General features: G+C 37.1%; 1 protein-coding gene across 15 annotated transcripts in view; it reads right to left on the bottom strand.

Annotated features, from left to right (window-relative positions):
- Pdlim5 (PDZ and LIM domain 5) overlaps nucleotides 1-21,742 on the bottom strand; it is a 159,453-nt gene that overhangs the window by 55,948 nt on the left and 81,763 nt on the right. For 3 of the 15 annotated variants that reach the window (XM_085835472.1, XM_085835473.1, XM_021157645.3), the window contains exons 4-7: nucleotides 18,608-18,650; nucleotides 16,300-16,718; nucleotides 8,470-8,642; nucleotides 8,129-8,165 (exon numbers count right to left, since the gene is read on the bottom strand). In XM_085835472.1, coding sequence (XP_085691598.1) covers nucleotides 8,129-8,165; nucleotides 8,470-8,642; nucleotides 16,300-16,718; nucleotides 18,608-18,650 — 672 coding nt within the window. Of the gene's footprint in view, nucleotides 1-6,825; nucleotides 7,607-8,128; nucleotides 8,166-8,469; nucleotides 8,643-8,866; nucleotides 8,885-10,461; nucleotides 10,477-16,299; nucleotides 16,719-18,607; nucleotides 18,651-21,742 lie in introns of those variants that run through there. The other 12 variants (XM_085835471.1, XM_085835475.1, XM_085835474.1 and 9 more) reach the window with 9 other exon arrangements.

Genomic DNA, 21,742 nt, shown 5'->3' with positions numbered 1-21,742 from the left:
AATCTCCTGCAGTTTGTCTCTAAATTGTTGATGAATATGTAAATATGACAGGTCTCTATTCAGAAGTAACTTAGATGCATTCTTCCAGTGGAAAATCCCACTCTTATAAGGCAGGAATCATATTGGCATCACTTGGTGCCACTGGCAGCCCTGAAGAGATTCTTCACTCCATGAGTATTTTACCTTCATGAGGTATAACTGGAGATTCCAGTTTGAAACTTCACAAACATTTTCATCTGCTAACCATTTTAATTCTTTGAAAACTAGAAAACCACATCTTGTGTTATAATTCTCTGTGTTTTTACGTGTGATATGTACATGTGTGTGTATGATTTCTGTGCATTGATTGCATCATGTAAATGTATGGGTATGTGCACCTATGCACATCATGTGAAGGCCCGAGGAGGATGCAGACTGTCTTCCACATACCACTCTCCTCACTGCCATGAGAAGCATCTCTCACTGAATTAGAAGTTCACCATTTTGTTAGCCCAGCTGTCCACGGAGCTCCCAGAATCCATCTTTCCTTGCCCCAGTGCTGGAGTTACAGGCATGGACAACCATGCCTGAATTTCTCTTTACTTTGAGTGCTGGAGACCAAGCTCAGGTCCTCACACTTACAGAGCAAGTGGTCTCACCTGCTGAGCCACCTTCTCAGCACCATGTTATAATTCTTCTCATCACAAAATACTAAAACTCCATCCTCTGCTGTGGACAAAGGATAAAAGACTGATGGACTATGCTTGATCCTAACAAGTTTAAGCAATTTCTCTTGCTCAAGTAAAATGCTAGATTATATTTATTTACATATAAACTGCATACTATTAATACTCCTTTTAGTAGAAAAAAATGATATCATGAAGAGCACCCCTTAATTTTAAATAAGTGGTATCATGTTTGCCAAAATTATATATTTTACATATAAATGTTTTAAGGAAGTAATTTTTAAAATGTTTCAATGGCTTGTCATAATTTTCTATCCTGGTACATACTCATTCACCACCATGATCATCACCATCACCATCATCACCATCCTTTCTGTTTATACTGTGTTACTAACATGATGGTTCTTAGTTTATTTTTGTATTTGTAGTTCTAGAGACCAAACCCAGGACTTAACACATACAAAACAAGGACTCTAAGTACATCTTGGCCCTGCTGTTGCCTTTTTAAGTCCATGATATAAAGTAGATTCTCTAACATGAATGGCAAATGATTTGTTTTTTTCCCAATCAGAGCTCTAAGTGTCTCATGTATTTGTTTCAAAGCTTAGTTGTTTTCTCGACCCATGAGACACCAGGATGCCTATAGAAGCATCTCACATACACACACACACACACACACACACACACACACACACACACACACATACACACACACACTAAAAAGCAAAGGCTGCTTTAATGACACAAACAAACAGAACACTTTCATACCTGTTTAGTGAACAGATAAATTTAGTAGAAAAGTATCAACTACAGACAAATGTGTGGTCGAAAGTACTGCAATTTTCCTTTCAAAAACTGGAAATAGATTTACCTGAAGACCCAGCAATATTACTCTTGGGAATATACCCAAAAGATGCCCCACCACGCCACAGGGGCTCATGTTTGACTATGTTCATAGTGGCCTTATTTGTGATAGCCAGAAGCTGAAACAACCCAGATGTCCCACAACAGAAGAATGGATACAGAAAATGTAGTTCATTTACACAATGGAATACTACTCAGCTATTAAGAATGAGGACACCCTGACTTTTGTAGGCAAATGGATGGAACTAGAAAATATCATCCTGAGTGAGGTAGCTCAGACCCAAAAGGACAAGCATAGTATGTACTCACTAATAAGTGGATATTAGCCTAAATAAATAAATAAGTAAAGAGAGAGAGAGAGAGAGAGAGAGAGAGAGAGAGAGAGAGAGAGAAGGAAAGGAAAGGAAAGGAAAGGAAAGGAAAGGAAAGGAAAGGAAAGGAAAGGAAAGGAAAGGAAAGGAAAGGAAAGGAAAGGAAAGGAAAGGAAAGGAAAGGAAAGGAAAGGAAAGGAAAGGAAAGGAAAGGAAAGGAAAGGAAAGATGGAGGGAGGTAGGGAGGGAGGGAGGGAGGGAGGGAAGGAAGAAAGGAAGAAAGAAAAGTACAGAATACCCAAGATACAGTCCACAGAACTCAAAAAAGTCAACAAGCTGAAGGGCCCATGTGAGGACGCCTCAGCCCCACTTGGGAGAAAGAAGAAAGCAATCACAAGTGGGGAGGGAGGGAGGGACTTGGGAAGGAAAGTGGACGCAAGGCGGGGGGGGGGGGGGCAGTGAGGGGTAGTGAAGAACCTGATCTGGTATTGGGTGAGGAAAAAGGACTGAAGCCCTGAGGGCCAGCAAAAAAAAAAAAAAAAAAGGAAACAGGCAACTTCGGGAGGTAGGAGTTTGGGGGTAACCTCCAGAATGCACCAGAGACCTGGGAGGTGAGAGACTCTCAGAACTCAAAGTGAGAGATCTTAAATAAAATGCCCCACAGTAGGGAGAGGGAACTTATAGAGCCCACCTCCAGCAGGAAGACAGGACATCAAGTGAGGGAGGGGGTTGCCATCCCACAGTCAATACTCTGGCCCATATTTGTTCCTGTCTGAAAGAACTGCAGGGATGAAAATGGAGAGGAACCTGAAGAAAAGAAGGTCCAGCCACAGACTCAAAATGGGATCCAGCTCAAGGGGAGACCCCAAGGCCAGACACTATTACTGAGGCTACAGAACACTCACAGAAAGGGACCTAGCATGACCACATTCCAGAAGACCCAAGAAGCAGCTGAAAGAAAGAAGCAGATGCAGATATTTGTACCCAACCAACTGACTGAAGCTGCTGAGCCCTGTGGTTGAATTAGGGAAAGGCTGGAAGAAGCTGAGGAGGAAGTCAACCCTGTAGGAGGACCAGCAGTCTCAATTGACCTGGACCCCCAAGAGCTCTCAAGCACTCGACCAGGCAGCATACACCAGCTGATATGAGGCCCCCAACACATATACAGCTGAGGATTGCCTGGTCTGGGTTCAATCAGAGAAGGTGTACCTTAACCCTCAAGAGACTGGAGGCCCCAGGAAATTTAGAGGTCTAGGATGGGTAGGGGCTGGGGTGGGGACAACCTTGTGGAGACAGGAGGGTGGGAAGGAGGTATGGGATGTGGAACAGTCAGAGGGTGAACAGGGGCAGGAGGAAAAATCTGGACTGTAAATACATAACCCAAAAAATAAAAAATAAAAAAAAAGGAAGCAGCTATCCAATGACTTCTCTGAGAAGCACCTCCTAACCCTGTGTGCCTGCATAGTACCCTACGCATCACTATGAGCCTGGGGACAGTAGCATCCTAAGAGATAGGAGGTAAGGGTAACAATGTACAGAGAACAGATGCACCAGATAAAATTTATTAAATGTCTCATCAAAAGACAAATACATAGAATTCTAAAATGCTCAATATTAAATTTACAACATTCAACATGTAATATTTTAGGTATGTTCTACACATACACAGTTATTTTCGTCTTCCTTCATTGCTTCATTGACATAGTTATCATTTACTTCTAAATACCTTTACCCATTCATTAAGTCTAGGTGGCCTATAATGTGATGAACAAAGAAATACTTTTGATTCAAGGCAAAGAAAAGTAAATGAATCTTCCTTTTAACTTCCATGCACTATAACTAATCTTTTACTTCAAAGACTTCCTTTAATCTTGTGGCTGTGGTCTGTGCTGAAGATCAAGGAGTAAGGATGGGAAACTGCAGACAAAAGTGATGAGAAGATTAGGAAGAGGACCACACTGCAGAACCTGTGTAACCAAGTCTGCTGACCAGGTTTCAGAGTTTAGCATGGAAGGTGCCTACTAGGAAGTGCTATGAGTCAGGAGCTATAAAAGAGAGCAGTCAGGTAGCAGGGCTGAACAGAGGTGAACTGCCATTCAGGACTGGAGCAGCCTCAGCTGACCTGTCATGGCAGTCCTAGGGATGCAGGAGATGTTATATGTCTCTAAGTGTGCTGAAATGATCAGGCCTTTTTACCTCCTCATCCCCATACCAAGATACTCAGCTCACTGGTGAATCACAGAGTAAGGCTTCCTGGCCAACATGCATCCAGAAACAGCTATCAGGTCCTTCACTGAAGTGTAAACTCAGTCGGCAACAAACCTGAGTGAAAACCCAGCATTGATGGCTCTGTTTCTCACTATTTCTAACAGCAATAAAAGCTGGGATGGACGTTTTTCAAGGAATCATCAAGGAAATACTTAGTCACATTATGAAATTGCATGAGAGGAACAAAAAGGATAAATCAAGCCAGCTTTTTCGGGAGAAGACAGAATCATTGACCCCACCAACTAATTATGGGTCCTGGATTATTGGCCAAGTTTTAGACATTCAAACTTTGTTGTTATATGTTATATGTGTTCCATAGCATATTTTGTTCCACACATATGACAAGGACAGTGCACTTAAGCCTTTTCCTTCTCTAAATCTTCACTGAATATCAATAGAAAAATATTACATTGACTGTCAGTGTTGAACACACTACTAGGTATGTATTTATATAAAAAGCTGTCAACACTCTAACATGCCCTGGTTCTTTACCTCGAATTTTAATAAAATAGTTAAATTTAGAATGAGCATTTTTGCTTACATACCTAAGAATTATGTTTTTATACCTGTTTGCTCTGTAGGTTTTCCTGAACTGTACTCCCTAATCCACAGACTGGCCACCTGATTTGTCACCTGTCTCCTTTTCCTTGGGGACTGTCTGGGATCACACAGCCTACCTACTCTCTCCAAAGAGTCAGCACTAGGCTGAGCCCACAGAGAGCCACATAATCTACAGCAATCTGCCTCAGCCAAGTCTGTTTCATATTAGCCTACTCTATGAGCTGGTAATAAAATGACCTTGAACCATCCTGTGTATTTATTTATCCATTATTTACTATGGTATCCACAGCAGAGATTGGTGCCTGATATTCAAATAATTACTCAACTGAAAGAATGAGCACAGAATGAATGAGTCAATAGGGGAATGGTCATAAATCATATCAAAAATTAAACAAGTATAAAATTACTTGTCTGGAGAAACTCAACCCATTGTATATTTTAAAAAAGGACTGTTATTCTGTATCCTAATTTAATGGCATTATTCATACAAGCTAGTGTACACACACAAACACACACACACACACACACACACACACACACACTCTTACACCCTTTCCTAAAGGGCATAACGATAACAAAGTAAGTATGTCTTTATTTGCAAAAGTAATATACTTGGGAGCACAGACTCTGACTAGTAAAACACTATATGAAAAATTTGTTGCAAATTATTTGAGAGTAACTTCCTAATTCATATTAAAAAGAAGCCCGTGATAAAATCTGCGTAACAGAGACAACAACAAGTCATAAATCAGGTGACTACCCTTACAAAATACTTTTTATAAACTTTTACAACGTCTGGCTAGAGTTTTAAACTAGGGATGTACACTGTCCCAGAAGAGTCACTGGGCTCAGGAACTCAAGTTCTGGTGAGAGGAAATGGAACATCTTCTTGCTGCTGCTGGGCACCATTCATGCTTCTATGCAGATTATTTGGTCATCTGCCCTTCTGATGATATATATTGAACACTACTGGAATTAGACAAGGCACTTTTTTTCAACACCATCTACTTCAAATTAAAAAAAAAATGTTCTACGCATGTTCTTCGTATTAGGGAAAATATTTATCTAAAATTTTAATAGTTCTTTGACCTCTATATTTTCTCAAGAAAACTGGGTTTTGCTGAGAGAAAAACCATCTTTACTTTGATATATCATTTTTAAGTGACTCTAATTCAATCTTCTTTCAGAGACTATTTTTTGTTTTTCCAAATCAGCAAAGAATTATTAGGCACAAAGAGACTGGCCAAAGAACGAGTTTCTTTCAGAGGACAGAGATGTAGTAAAAACTGGGAATAACATCAAGATCATAGAAACACAAGTAGGCAAGCGTTCATAGATCTGAGAAAATGCTTCAATAAAGAAAGACACCCTTAACATCATGGGGAACACACGTAAATCCTACAACCATTTTTAAATGCATCTGACAGCCAAATACGCATATTATCAAGTCTTTAATTGAAATCAATATTAGTTGCTTCATTATCTACAATAGCTCCAGTTTATGGTGACATAAAAATCAGGAACACAGGGAAAAGCAAAAACTGGTATCTGAATGTAGATAAGAACCTCAGTAATTACTGTTAAAGAAAGAAAGACTCTTGGCCTGTCACAGGATGACAGATCATATATTGTTCACATAAGAACTGCTTTAAACAATTAGCAACTCCAGAGGACAAAAGGGGAAAGTAGGTCTTTGTCATGTTTTACATTCACAGTTTGGAAATTTCATGAAGTATATGTTCCCAAATAAAAGACAAGGTAGTTACTTATTTTACTGGATAGCATTGTAACAAATCCTGGAGAGCAGGTCACTGTCCTCAAAGAAAGAAAACAAGTATAGCGCAACAGTACAGACAACTTTATTACAACTCTTTCCAAGCTTCAAAATGCATTTATTACTGAGGTTAGATCTAATATATAATAAGCTATATTAATTACAAGGCAGAAGGCATTTATAATCAGATATATTGCATTTCTCTGTACTGGTCAAATATATCTTTGTAAGAACAGGAGCAACAACATACAGTAGTTTATAACTCCAAGTATATTTCTCCAATATCAGAAACATTAAATTAAAACTTATTTTATGCCATTTCCCTCCAACATAAAGATGCAGCAAAGCTATCTTCTACATGTCTTAGTGTTGACACCTAAAAGTTATGTATTCCATGAAAACACCCACTGCCTTATATATATATTTCCTTTAGTAGGTAACAGGATCTTTAAAATTAACTAAAGTAAAAGAATACTGTTTCCCCCACTGCAAGCAAGGGTAAAATATCTCGTTTTGTTTTGTTTTGTTTTGTTTTGTAGCCACCTAAACAGTGCCAGCTTTTCAGGACACCTACATCTACAATGAGCTCTACTAGTCTCTGCTGAATCTGCCTCCTCATGTTTGCTCTATGGGAGAATTTACAATCAACTTTGAACATTCCTTAATGATGAACCTGAAAGTAAACTTAGGAACTGTGATAACATAAGGGGCTCACTTCCCTAATTAGACAGGGACATTATTTGTTCATCCACCTCTGCTTCAATCAATCAACCTTACAAAAAGACTTCCTGTACCACGACCATGACTAAAGCAGTGAGAATAGATGTAAATACTTTGAAGGGGTCAGGTCATTTCCTTTCCATCCTTTGGCTTTGCATTTGTGAGCTACCAATTAGGACACAACATGTTCAGTCTTCTCATGTTCACAACCGGAAATTGTTAGGAAAACACACCAATTGTTCTAGTTTTCACGAGTCAAATGTAAAACAGATTTTGCAATGGATGGAAGAAAGAAAACGTGAATGAAAGGTATGTGCTAGCTGCTTAGGTGGGGGAGCAAGGCTCAGAGTCACTGTACGTTAAGAGCACGTGCTGAAACTTCATGGTGCCAGTCACGTAATTTTGTGTATTTGGGACTAAAGACGTGAAGGGGTATCTTTTCCCTGTGGAAATAAAAAGAACAGTGATAGAAGAGTCATAAGAAGGTGGAAGGAAAAGGTTCTATACTCATTCCAACATGCAGAAAACATGCTTTTGTAAAAGCTTCATTTCAGACAGCTGTTTTGTTAAAAATAGCAAAAGTTTGGAAGTAGAGAACTTTTGGAAATACAGAAATTAGTCTGCAGAGTCCTCCTGGAAATATTCTTTTATGCACCAAATAAAGGAAATCCAAGACAACACAGAAACCCATTCACTGAGATCTGAACTGTTAGTAAAATACCCTTTGCCAACTCATTATTTCAATATTACAGAGAAAATGCTTTAGACATAAAAGCCAGACAATCTCAACTAATTTGCAAGTCTGTTGCTACACATTTAGGTCACACTAAAGGGACTATGGGTTAAACCCTTAGTTTCTATTTACAAAAACAACAAAACTGCAATATTACACTTGAAAGTTTGAAGACACCAAACCGAGACCATTCACGAAAAGAAAGCATTCAATTCGTAAAGAGAGAACTTACTTTGCCTTCTTCGTATTGTCATTTTCAGATTCTGTCACTGCAACATAAATAAGATCCAAAATTAACCTTTAAAATTTTTAACTTCAAAATCCCTTACATAATTATCTGTATGAATGTCAAATGTTATATCCTTATAGACAACTAAAACAAATCCATATCATCATTACACTGGCTAGTATGCCCCTCTTTTCAGTGCGATTCCCTGGACTGGAATCTACTTTTGTACAACATAATTTAAAAGCAGCCTTTGCCAGGACTGTTCTCTGTAACTGCTGATAAGTCTAAATATTACTTTGAGAGCCTAAGCGTTCCCCTCCAACAATCTCTAGAAGCTCACTCACGATGCTCAGTCCCAGTGATCTGGGCAAGGATCCGGAAAGAACGAGACTGAGTCGTTCCAGTCCGGGGGCGCCAGTCCTCAGTGTCCTCAATCAGCCGTTTCTTGCTGGCATCACTGTGAGTGGGTATGTGATAAAACTCCGTGTTGCGCTCCACAATATGTTTTCTTGGTGGGCTAAAAAAAAGGGGAAAACCGTAATTACAATTTAAGTTGCACTGATGATAAAACATATTCTTTGATAAACTATCAATTATATATTTTATTCTGAATATTTTATATACATAATTTGTTTGTGTAATATACTTAATTAAAATACCCTTCTAAATAAACATAGTAGTAAATACATGTATAGGTTAGAGTAAACTGTGCTAAAGGGTTATACTAAAAACAAAGATTACCGTTTAGGTGGAATTTTCCTTTTAAGTGACAGAAGGAGGCAGCAGAAGAAAGAATCCCAACATGAAGAAAAGGAAAGAAAAAGAATAAGGAAAACAGAAAATGGAAAGCCTACAGCAATAAAAATCCAACAATTTGAAATTACTTGTGATATTCACACTGGGTCATATAAAATAATATGAACTATGATTTAGCCATTATAAATGAATATTTCTTCTAGAATGTTATAATGGATTGGCTTTCACAAATTAGATTATTGTATATTTACTAGGCTCCAGAACCAAGAATGGTTTATATGGATAAACTAGTAATTTCAACTATAATTTTGAAAAGGGACATAAATGTTATTTCTACAACTTTCTCAGTTGTATTTACAGCATCTTCCGTCCTAAACAGAGCTGTGGTCTAGGTCAGCACAGTGAAGATGTACAATTTCTCTAAGGAACCAAGGTGGAAACACTGCCACCATCACTCGTTGGAACTGCAATTCTAGACAGGTCCATCTCACTGGGCAGCAGATTTTACATTAACAAAGAAAACCATACTACATAAAGTGGTACTGTGAGAATTAAGTTTGATCCTATATGCCAAAGACAAGAAAAGTATGACATTTAAATACTGAGTTTGCCAAGAACATTTATGTTTTTATTAATATAGCATAAAAATTAAGGGAGTGGTGAATAAGTATAAGTTCTTTTATTAGATAGGTTCTCAGGTTGCCCAGGCTGATCTCAATACTTGACAGGTGACTCAGGCTGATCCTCTAACCCTGATCCACTTGCTCCCATTTCTCCAGCACTAGAATTATACGTAGTGAATTATAGGTGTTTGCCATCATACCCAGCCTACGCACTGATGGGGATGGAATATAGAATCTTGTAAATATGACTTGCTATAGCCTCTGTATGAGTTCCATCTATAAAGACATGATACAATGGCTTCAAGGTAAGATACAAAGAATAATAACATAATACCATGAAGTCACCATGACATGTTTACAGAAACTAAATCACATATCATATATCACATGGCAATTACCACTGCAGCATCAAAGTCTCGGTCTAAATAACAAAGCATTTCTAAACATTTATCTAGTACTTCCTCACTATGAAAATTTAATAGGATGATTATGATAAAAATATTAATGATTTTACATTTAAAGAATTTTAAAATTAAGATACTTTAAATATTTGAAAATAGAAGAAAAATTGAACTTTACAGAGCAAGTAATTTATTTCAGAATATAGACCTTCAAAATTAGGAAGGTCATCCCTAGTTCTTTCTTAAAACAACACTAAAAAAGGGATGCCTAAATTACATCTCTAACTCTAGGGCATGCTGCTTGGAGTGCTGCCACTCCGCTCCCTTCAGTGAGTTTTACTAACATTTTCTACTGCGGGGATGAGGGCATCCCAAACATTACTATGGATTCACATAAAGGCTTCTAGTGTGAAAAGTTGCCCCCGCCAAATACTCCTCAACACATTTAAAAATTCTTGCAATGCAATGATCCTAAGAATATTTAGTGGGACGGTAAGTTGAGAGTTAGAGAGAAAATGGTAAAAATTACAAGACAAACCATCAGGTAGGTACTTACACAGTGCCAGGGTTACTGGAAGAGAGAGAGTACACACAATAAAGATGTGACAGGGAAGACACTCCCAGGGTGACGGAAAGCACAGATGAGGAGATAGGAAACAAACAAACAAAGGAGAGAAAGAAAGATAAAAAAAAATGAAACAGCAGAATCCAAAACAATTTAAGAGATAGCACACAAACACCATGCTTCAAAATAATTATGGAAACACAGACAAGTAGGCACCATGTTAGCCAAAACTCTTTCACTGCTACTAAAAGGACAACAGTTTAACAGATGTGTTTTTCCCCACAAAACACTGACAACAACTTTATGAATTAATGTTAGTTCAAGTCCTAATTCCTAAATACCAAGGAAGAACCATGTAATGTGTTTTTAATGCCTAGGTTTTTAGAAAAATTATTTTGGTTGGTATGAACTCACTCTTATTTTCTATAAACACACATAATAAAGTACAATCTGAAGTATCATTTAGAAATCAGCTAAAGAATGGATTTTAAAATCAGAAATGAAACTGTTCAGTGTCACATTATAGAAATAAACAATAGCAACTAAAATCTCTTTCCATAAATCATCCTGATTTCATAAGAGAATGTTACCCTAAAATTTTCTCACATAGCCATTGATGAAAATGTAAAAAGGACAGCAGACTAGGAGTAGTGGGTTCTTTATCAATGTTAACACTTCTCCCTTGTACACATGACCACCACCAGGAAGATCAGAAGTAATATGTGGGAATTACATAGTTCTGTATTACAGGGGATAGAATTACTGCTCAAAAAGAAATATCTGATTTGATGTGGTAAATGAACTCGGTTAATACCTGAAAAGGGAAAATGTTAAAATACAGTTTATTCACATAGCCTAACATGGGCAAAATTATGAAATACAAATGGATCTGTGTTCCATTAGAGATAGAGAACCAAGTGTAAATCCTATATTGCTATGTCAACGAACATGCTGGTTCTTCGACTATGCAATAACATTTAGTCAGAGTAGAAATGCATTATAAACAAACTACATAGCAGCTTTAATGTTAAAACTGGGCAGAGCTATGTATTTCTACATGCTGATTCAGCATAAACAGATTAGAGGGCTCCATCCCACTAAATGAGTGAACACAGCAATAAGGTGATCCCCTGTACTCGCCCTTCTTTTCTCACAGGGTTAGTAGTAGTTCTCAACCTTGCTAATGCTGTGACCCTATTAACACAGTTCCTCCTGTTGTGGTGACCCCAACCATAAAACTATTTTCATAGCTACTTCATAACTATAATTTATCCTCTGTTATGAACCATAATATAGGTATTTGTATTTTTCTATGGTCTTAGACAACCCTGGGGAAATGGTCGTTTGACCCCAGCCCACCCCCAAAAGTTGCAATCCACAGGTTGAGAACTGCTACAGTAAAGCATTCTCAGCACCACCCTGCAGCAGTATCACTTGCAACATCATCTCCTACACATAATTGTTTACTCCAACAGTTAAGAGTTAGAGGAAATGTTTTGTGTTAGCAGGAAGTTATGGAGGCAATGTTCTGTGGTGAAGGCCATGAGCAGGTAGTTGACTGATTTAAACCTAAAGAGATCAATTGGAATAGTCAACAAATACTTTTATATATTTTATAAAATGTGCTCAAACAGACATGCTTCATATGTAGCAATGACCATGGGAAAGTCAGATAACATGTATTAGCTAAGAGGTCCATTTCTAATGTTATGGGAAGCGTACGTCTACAAAAGGCTCATTTTCTTCAACAGTAAGATCTGCCTGCCCTTGAGACTTTTTACAAGTACTTATGTGTAAAGTATTTGAAAGCAGTACAAAAACTTTTTGGTAGGAGCAAATATTCCACAAGTACTCAAGAAGAGTGCTTTCGAAGTGTAGCCGAAGCATATTAACTCGCAGGTAGAATCACAACTTGAGTCTGCGGTCTCCAGAAGTAGACACCAAATCAAAATGACAGAAAGACATCTGAGTAACAACAGGTGACATAAGGTGTGTGTGTGGGGGTGGGGGGGCACAGCCAAAGTTGGCTCAGGATCAATCAAATCAAATCTTCTATGTCCCATAGAAGACATGTGACAAGAAAATATATTCCTGGTTACTCAGCTAAAATTGGATTGTTATCAAGTATTTAGAAACACTGTAAAATACAGAGTAATAGCCCACAACTTAATGGATCTGAATTGTGAGCTCTGAGCCTATCTATTTAATATAAATGTTTCCATTCTTTTTATTTCAAGTGACATGTTTCTTTTTTTTTTTCAAACAAATTATGTGCTACACTACAGCCTACTAACTAGCCAGTTTTTATGTATAATCAGTTAATTTAAAATTGACAATAATTCACCTTATCTGAGGAGCTTACTAATTAATATGCTGAGGTTAATAAGTAGATTATAGGCAATTAGAAAGAAGGTGTTCTAACAATTCAACAGCTAACTCTCTTTAATATGTCTTACGATAGACATTTTCTGTTTCCAAAGAGACTTTACTGTGGTGTATTAATAAAAGAAATTTCTCTATATATTCAGAATAATCACAGCACAATTAATACAAAAATACTAAGCTGTTGTTACAACAACTCAATTCTAATCTAGTTTTTAAGATAGTCATCACTAGTCAGTTTCCTGTCAGTATGAATTAAGAAAAACAAAAATGCCATGTTTTTCAATGTCTATACCTACTGACTGAAACATTTAGCAAATTGTTAACTATGTCTTTTGAGTAATTTTAAAATATATCAACCCTCCAAAACTGACATATAAACAAACACACTACACAGAGATATATAAACCTGACATAATACTCCAAAAAATCAAAAAGGTTTTTATTTTATATAGGAAATAACTGGCTTTTGATATCAATTTGGAAATACTTCCGCTTTAGTATACTATTTACTACTGGTAAAATTTTTGGTTTATCTTTGTCTTGTAACACTGTTGACTGACTGATCAGGATTAATTTCTCCAAGCATTTCAATGTTTAGCCACTGCACAGCAAGCCTAACCCATCTTACACAGCTTACAAAGCTTTAGCAATGCAACAACTACTATAAGGCAATTCACTAAAACAGCAATGCAAACCAAATTTACTGACAACACTGTTTTTCTAAATTACAAATCTTTTGCAAAATTAAGTTAATTTTTGCAAAAACTGAGCACTCATGCTGTTTATTCATATATAAATCACCATATCTGCTTTCCAGTAATGTAGATACTAACTTTGTCACGTGTGTTTTCTGTAAAGAGAAAAGCATTTTAAACCATTATTTGAATACACCATTAATGTTTGCATCTTTTGAGGCTGATTCTTCAAAACACCACATACAAACTGTTAATGTTGCAGCCAAAGAAAATTGAAATTAATGGAGGATACACAAAAGAACTTACCTCCTGAGAGCAGTGGCACATTATAATGCAGGACATGTGGACAGTGAATCGCAAATCAGTTAATCTATTTCGTGTAAGGCAGCTTGTTTCCAGTCAGGAATGTAAACCCTGTTCTGTTCTTCATGGAGTAAAAGTGTAGCAGAGAGGAGCAGCATGCCAAGGGCAATAATTTATCCACAGAAGGAATATTTAAATTTCTTTTAAAATGCCTTGATCATTGTTAGTTACAAGAACAGTTATGTAGCTGCTAACAGTTACTCTCACAACTATCACTATGCTAGCCAGACTTCTTACTATACAGGGAATAGCTAGTTTCTATCTTAATAATGATGCAATAAGCCCTTGCTTTTGTCTTTAGTTTGTTGATTCAACACAAATGTGGGTGGGATACTCAGAGAACTGGCAAATTAGCCAGTCATTTCAAATCACTTAAAAAATAGCAGTCTAGATGCTTTGAGGGAAAGACAACTCAGCCATTTACTAACTGTCTCCTCTTAAACTTTTAAACGTTTGGTCATTGGTGTGTGCTATTTTAAAAGTAATTAATAAAGAGTAATAGCTCTGAAGTTTACAAGAGGTTTGTTTTACTGATGTCATAAAAATCTGGGATACCTACCAGTAAAACATCTGACAGAAACAGGACAACACACGTGCTATGGAGAAAGTGCTCATCAATGCCACAAAACACTAACTCTTCAGGAAATCCCATGACTGACTAGTCAAGTATGTGGCTGTTTACTTCTCCAATCGAAATGCAGTAACAAAAAACCCCACTTCATGTCCACCTTAGAATTAGTCAGACACCAAACTGTGTTCTTACTGTCCTAACATCTGGACAGCATTTGAAATCAAGCTATTTTTAAACACTTTCAGTTTGCCAATGCAAAGCAGTAGCTTGCTTGTTAATGATGCAAAACATGTAATAATCCCCTTTATCCTCAGTTTTATACTGTGCTGAACACCAGGCATGTGCTGCATGAATACTTGCAGACTCATTAAGAAGCTGCCACCAAGGTCCTGGAACTATAGCACCGCCAGATCTGCCTGAAATAAGCTCTAATTCATCTCGACCTCAATTACTAAGGAAATGTCCAGCAAGCACAAATTGAAGCCCACTGTAAGCTCAATACTTTTCTAAAACTTCACTTTTCGTTTACCTCAAAAATACTGGGTTATAAAATTTCCAGAAGTATGAAAAGGTTTTAGTTAAGACATGTCAACTTCAATCAACTTTCTGTCTACTCAAACTAGAATTTAATAAATACAGTAAATGTGTGCTTCCATTTGCTGTGGAAAAGCATTCGAGAGGCAACATCTGATTGCCTAGTTTTATTATTCTAGTATCTATTGTCAAAAAACAGACATACAACAAAAATACAGCCAAACATACAAACATATTCTCTTCCTTGGATAAAGGAGACATAACATTCTTCAAAGGGCACTAATTAACTTCATTGTCTATATCAATACTTAAAAAGCAAACAAACAAAAAACTACAACCACAGAGCCACACATAACCGACCAGTGGCTCTTCTTGCTCCCTGTACAGCAGCCTGGAGCCTTGCCACCTCCTCTTTGAAAGCCCAGGAGCTGTCATGGCAACAACATTACAGAAAGCACATCCTCTTCATTACGAGAGTTAACATTCCAGAGGGGTTAGATCTCTCAGAATGGGTCTATACACAATTATTTTAATTATAAATATCCTGGAGACTTGCATTGGCAAAGCCCATCACAAGTGCATAGTATTTCCCTTTAAAAGTACATTTTGTCACAACAAATCCAACCAAAATTGTACATAGATCATTTTGCCTGCAAATAACTTCACCTAAAAGAAATAAATTAGCTACCTAGAAATAATGGCTACGAAAACATATATGCAACAATAAAACTTGGGGCTTTGAATAGTTTAATATGCTCAAAACAGTTTTTAAAATGTAATCCCTAAATGCTCTAAGCTGCCTTATACAGATACTTGAATCAGAAGTGATTTGTTTTCAGTTTTCTAGACTACTTCCTGGAGGGAAAAGATCAATACAAACTCATTTCCTCTCTCCTTAAGGAGGTGTGGGTATACTAAGAACAATTACAATCATACTGCTTAAACCTTTGGTGATAAAAAAAAAAAAAGGAAATTTTGAGAAACAAAAATAGAAGATTTGCCTTGCATTATAAGTGCCAACTGCTCAACACTGTAGGACCATGGAGGGCAGAGTTGTAGAGTATGTTACATGCTCAGAACATACCAAAATGCATAATCAAGTTCTGATTAACTTGTAACTGCTTTGTACAGTAATTTGTAAATAAATGAAAGCCACTGTTAGTGCAGCAAATAGAACTTCGTCTTCCTTCAAAGAAAGGCTGAAGAGAAAGGACATTGTTTCCTAAAAATTACCTGAAAGAAGAGTTTTGAAAAGAACAGAAACCACCCTGGACCACCTACCCATTTTGCTGCTTAATGTCACCCTGGGATCCTCTTCTCTGTCCCTCTGCTAGCTCCTGAGCAGACTCGGAACACACGCTGGTGACTGTGGGCTGCCGTGGGACATTAACTGCAGGTTTACCAGTGTTTGGTGGAGATGAACACTGGTCAGCACTAAGATTGGCACTAACATGCAGTCCGGATGCAGAGAGGTGGAGGGGAGTGGCAGTGGCCACGGGTGTGGGGGAAGCATGTGATGAAGTGGCGGCATGGGCTGGGGTGAACGCAGACGATGGTGATGGGATGGATGTGACTTTTGGTGAAGACACAGAACCAAAGGGCCGTGGTGCTTTATTGTAGGCCATGTTGGTAGTGGAAGTGACTTTGGATACAGCAGGAGATGTAATGGGCACAGGCTTAACTACTTCCTTAGGTTCACCCTATGTGAAATAAAAATAAAAATATACAAAAACACACCAAACACATGCAAATATATATTAAGTGCATAAACATATAGCCGATTTTAAAAGGACAAACACTATGTTAGCAGCTCAAATATGTCTTCAAGAAAAACAATGAGTTGAGATAGCATAGCATGCATTCTAACTGATCTCATCATGCATACACTACCTACTGCATACAAGAAACACATTTTCATTTATAAAAATTAACATTCCAAAATACTTAAAAACAGCAGAAAAAAAACAGCAAAAATATCCTACAGGCCTTCGTTAAATGTCAACTTAGATATATTTTAAATGAATAATTTTACTCCATATAAACAAACTACTACTAACTGAAAGATTTTATTTTTAAAATACCCAAAGCCTCAATTATAATTCCATCTTTCCAACATATTTTGTTTCTCTCCACAGTGTAATTACTTGAGTCATGAAATGTACTAAGTTTTAAACTCTTCAATTAAGAAAACTCACCTAACTCAAGAGTATGTGTCAGACAGCTATTATGAGTAAAACAGACAAGCAAAGAACAATCAACCTGTGTTGTTCCTACGATCCACTCTGTTTTCCTCCCTGGGTGTGTTAAGATATTATTCAGAGATAAAATAAAATTCTTTCCTCTTTTCCAAAATAAAATGTTTAAGCCTCATTAGAAAAAACATGATCTTATATATTTCCTCATTGCCAGGAGCCAAAGACTAATAGGAAAGACCAGTTCCTCTAAAAATCACCAGAATTAGTAAAACTATCTGGACTCATATTCAATGTTTGCTCCTTCAAAATAAGATTATATTTCTATAACACAAAACAAAAAAACCACTTTCACTCTACCATTCCAAAAGAAAATCAGATCAGATCTTTAAGAAAATATATGCTGGTAAGCCCAGTGCTTAATTACAAGAAAATAGGCGATAACAAGTTAGGACTGAAAGAAGTCAATCAAGTGAACAGCTGAATGCTCTGCCAAAAAATAAGAAAAAAAAAAAAAAAAACTTCAAAGAGTATGAATCAATCACTGAAAAACTGGCTTGCGATAATATGAGGATATAGGATGAAAAAGAGGGCATTTGCCAATAACCTAATCTAAGAACACAATGGAACAGGCTGATATTCATTTTGGGTACTTATAATGGTTTTTAGAAAATAGGTGGGTAAATATAAAAACATTAAAAATAAATACAAAAGGAATTTGGACATGCATCATTGACAGTGTAGGGGCTTGGAAATAATGTCTCATAAAAATTAAAATAGTAACGTGATGGGTACTCTTGGTTGTCAACTTGACTACATCTAGAGTTAACTAAAACAGAAGCAGAAGCGCTTTTAGTCCAGATCTTTTGAGGTGGAGAGAGCCCTTTATTCTGGGCCACACCTTCTGATGGTATAAAGAACATGGAAGAAGGAAACTTTTTCTCTTTGCCTGTTTTGCTTTGGCCTTGCTAGAAAGTCCATTCCTTTTCTGGCATTAGAGCCTCTTTCTTCCAGATTCTAGTGTACATTAAAGACGACTGAGAAATGCAGCCTTATGGACTGAACAACTACTGGATTCTTGGATCCACTATTTGGTAGCTACCTATTGCTGGACTAGCTGAGCTATAGCCTGTAAGCTATTCTAACAAATCTCCTTTGGAACATATGCATTTACATATACATATACATCTGTTCTGTAAGTACTATCCCTTTGAAGAACCCTGACTAATATTGTAACTTTGTAAGTTCTGGTTTCTACTTCCCTCTTTGTTCCTTATGGGAAAGAACAAGTAAAACTGTATTGAGACTGTAAACTAAACATTTTATGACCTGGGACAAGAACAGCAAGAACAATGGCTCCAGGTGTACTGAGTCTAGGGATGCTGAACGAAACATACCTTCTGGACGGTAACCGGCTCAGTCTTGGCTGCAGCTGAAGCTCTGGAGGGGAAAGAAGAAAAGAAATCCTGACCCTCTTGCAATTTACAAATGTCATCCTCAGAATTTTACTATTTACGTACTTTAAGATATTAAATAACCAGAATTAATACCTTTATAAATCAGTTTTCATTATTCACAATTTTTTGGCTCTTTTTTGAAACAGTGTTTCTCTGTGTAACCCTGGCTATCCTGGAGACCACTCTGTAGATCAGGCTGGCCTCTAACTCAGAGATCCTACCTCTGGAATGTTTGGATTGATCTAATTAGCTCATGTAATTAGAAGTCAGTGTTACAAAATCCAATATTTGTTCGTATACACTGAAAAGTTTACCACTCTTTCTAGTTCTACAAGCTCAGATGAAGAGAAAAAAAAAAAAAATACAAGTTCTGTTTGCTTTGTACCTATGCTTTTAACTTAAGTTAAGGCAATCCCACATTAAAAGTAAATGAGCACAACTTCCCGATCCTGAATCTTGATTTCCAGTAGTAGCTGTGTTTTTCTCCTAACATTCACGAGAACATCTACAGATGGTGGTCTCTCTCTGAAAGTTAACAATTATATTTAGACGGAACTAAGGCCCTTAATAAAGTAATTTACTTTATATTCGTAAACACCATACAAGTTGATGCCTATCACCTGTGAACTTTAGAGTAGAATCCCCTAGGAGACATGCCTCTGAGCACATCTGTGAGAGATTACCTAGCTTAGGACAAATGAGGGTGGGAAGAGACCTTGTGACTATGGGAAGCATCATCCCATGGGCAGAAGTCCTAGACCCAACAAAAACAGAAAATAAGCCAAGTGCAGGAAGCCATCACCTGTGATTCCTGGTTAGATGTAATGAGACCAGCTTTTCAAGCTCTGGCCACCTTACCTTCCCCTACCTTTAAACTGTGAGCCACAATACACTCTTCCTTCCTAAACTGGTTTTTGCTAATGTAGTGTGTCAGAGCACTGAGAAAAGTAACTACTATATCATACAAAAGTCTAAGTTCAATTAATTCACCAGGTTAACACTTTGACTAAAAGCAACACCGTGTCCTGTTTTCATCCATATGTCAGTGCAACACCATCAGGTAATACATTACTAGCAATGAATGTACAAGGGAAAGATCAAGGAAAGTCTGACAAAACTCCAGGCATGTGACGACTACTTGTATTTCAAGTGGATTGTTACTTTTAACCCGTTCTTATTTTTGTCTGGGTGCCTTTTTTGGTATGGTGCTCTATACAGTAACAATAATTGGTTTAGAGCAACTATCTCTTACAAAATAAAGCTATGATTATCTTTACCTTTCAAAACAGGAGCTACAGAGATCAAGTAAATTGCTTAGGATTAGAGCTGCGCTCCATGCTGTGATACTTTATAGTATGGTATCTGTCTCTACTGACAATTGAGAATTGTTATTTGGTATTGGTCTACGGTAGTTCCTTGATTTTCAGGTGTTCTTTTATGCGTTTAAAGGACCGGACCAGTTGAGAACAGTATCCATGTATAGAGTGTTTTGATCAAACTGACCTCCCTTTCCTCCCCTCCTACCCCTTCTCTATTTCTTCACTGTGTGTTATTTTTCAGTTTGCCAAGAGCTAGCTAATGCCTCATCAGAGTGGAATTTGAAGAATGTAAGAATGGTAGGTAAATAGTAATTTATAATAATTTTATTATATAAAACATGAAGTTGTTTTATATAGACAACAGATCACAAATAACCTAGGACAGTAGGTCTCTGAATAAACATATCCTAGCAATGAACCCTAATTAACATTTTAGCTGCAACTAAATTTTCCAGTAACAAATAATCTCACTACAAGCACCAACAGAATAGTTGACTAGCCTAAAGAAAGGCCACAGTGGATACTAACACTCAGCTACTCTAGTACAGGTTATACCCTGTAGCGTTGCATAACTTTCCATGTGTTCTCCCAAACAACTTCTCTTTAGCTTGCAGGGTTATTTCAACAAAGAACAAGTTCAAGTCCAGAGCAATGGAATCTTCCTTGGAATTTCATGGTCCACTTTAATCGCAAAGGATCTACTCATTAAAACCACCCAAGACATTACTGAAAGGTTGCCAAAATAGAGAAACCAATATCCTTTTTCATCCGGATGCATTAAGATTCCTGGAGCATGTCTAGCAATGTAAACAAAGGTCATGCTATATGACTGGGGTGTAGTTCAGCTCGCCCACCATGAGCAAGGGCCTGGGTCCAATCCTTAGCATCACAGTGAGCAAGCAAATATCTATGAACATATCTATGAACAGTTACCAGGCTGCCACACTCAAAATGAATATAGATACCCTACATATATGAAAGCAAATCCCTTCATTTTTATAGAGTTCCCTCTACTCTAAGTAGTGTTAGCAACACAAAGGCACAGAACTATATTTTCACTAATTTTGTTGTCCCACAACTTATTATGTTAACAATGAATCTAAACACTTTATTAAAGTATGTTCTATAAATGTAGTGTTTGAAAAAAATTGAACTTACAGAAAAAAATCAGAACACAGCCTATTTGCCTTGTGACAAGGCTTCACAAGAAGATAAGCATGTTAGGAAGGCTGGCAACATGTACTCAAAGATCCCAGGGTGGGTCCATTACACAAACATCTTACTGTGTGGAAAAATAGATCGGCATATAATTACCAGCCAAATGAAACAGCTGATACACCACAAAGTGCAATAAAAGTCAGCTCCCTTGTTTTAAACACAAAATGAACCACAGAATTATTATATTCCAAGGAAAGTTTTCTTATCTGCCAATATATTCTAATAGTGCTTATATCCTTAGCATCATGTGACAGCTGAGTATTTATTGACATTCAAATTTTCATCAAAAATTTGGAATATTCTGTTAAAATGGCTCTGTTAATATGCTTTACTTTGCCTTCCAAGTAAATTTGTAGGTTAGGTCAATAAAGTTTCCCTTTTTTACCCCTAAAATCCTTCTCAAAACAATTTTTCATTTTGGTACTGTATGATAAAATGCTTCCTATAATGTTAGTGATGTACCTAAAAAACACCAATACTGTTAGCAATATTTTAGGAAAGGTTCTATTTAAATGATACTTTTTTTTCTCTTTCCAGT

This window comes from Mus caroli, unplaced genomic scaffold (assembly GCF_978045245.1).
Source record: "Mus caroli unplaced genomic scaffold, Mus_caroli_1 scaffold_3, whole genome shotgun sequence".
Classification (NCBI taxonomy): Eukaryota; Metazoa; Chordata; class Mammalia; order Rodentia; family Muridae; genus Mus; species Mus caroli.
The sequence above is the reverse complement of the archived record's forward strand: the minus strand, read 5'-3'. Positions and strand labels throughout refer to the sequence as shown.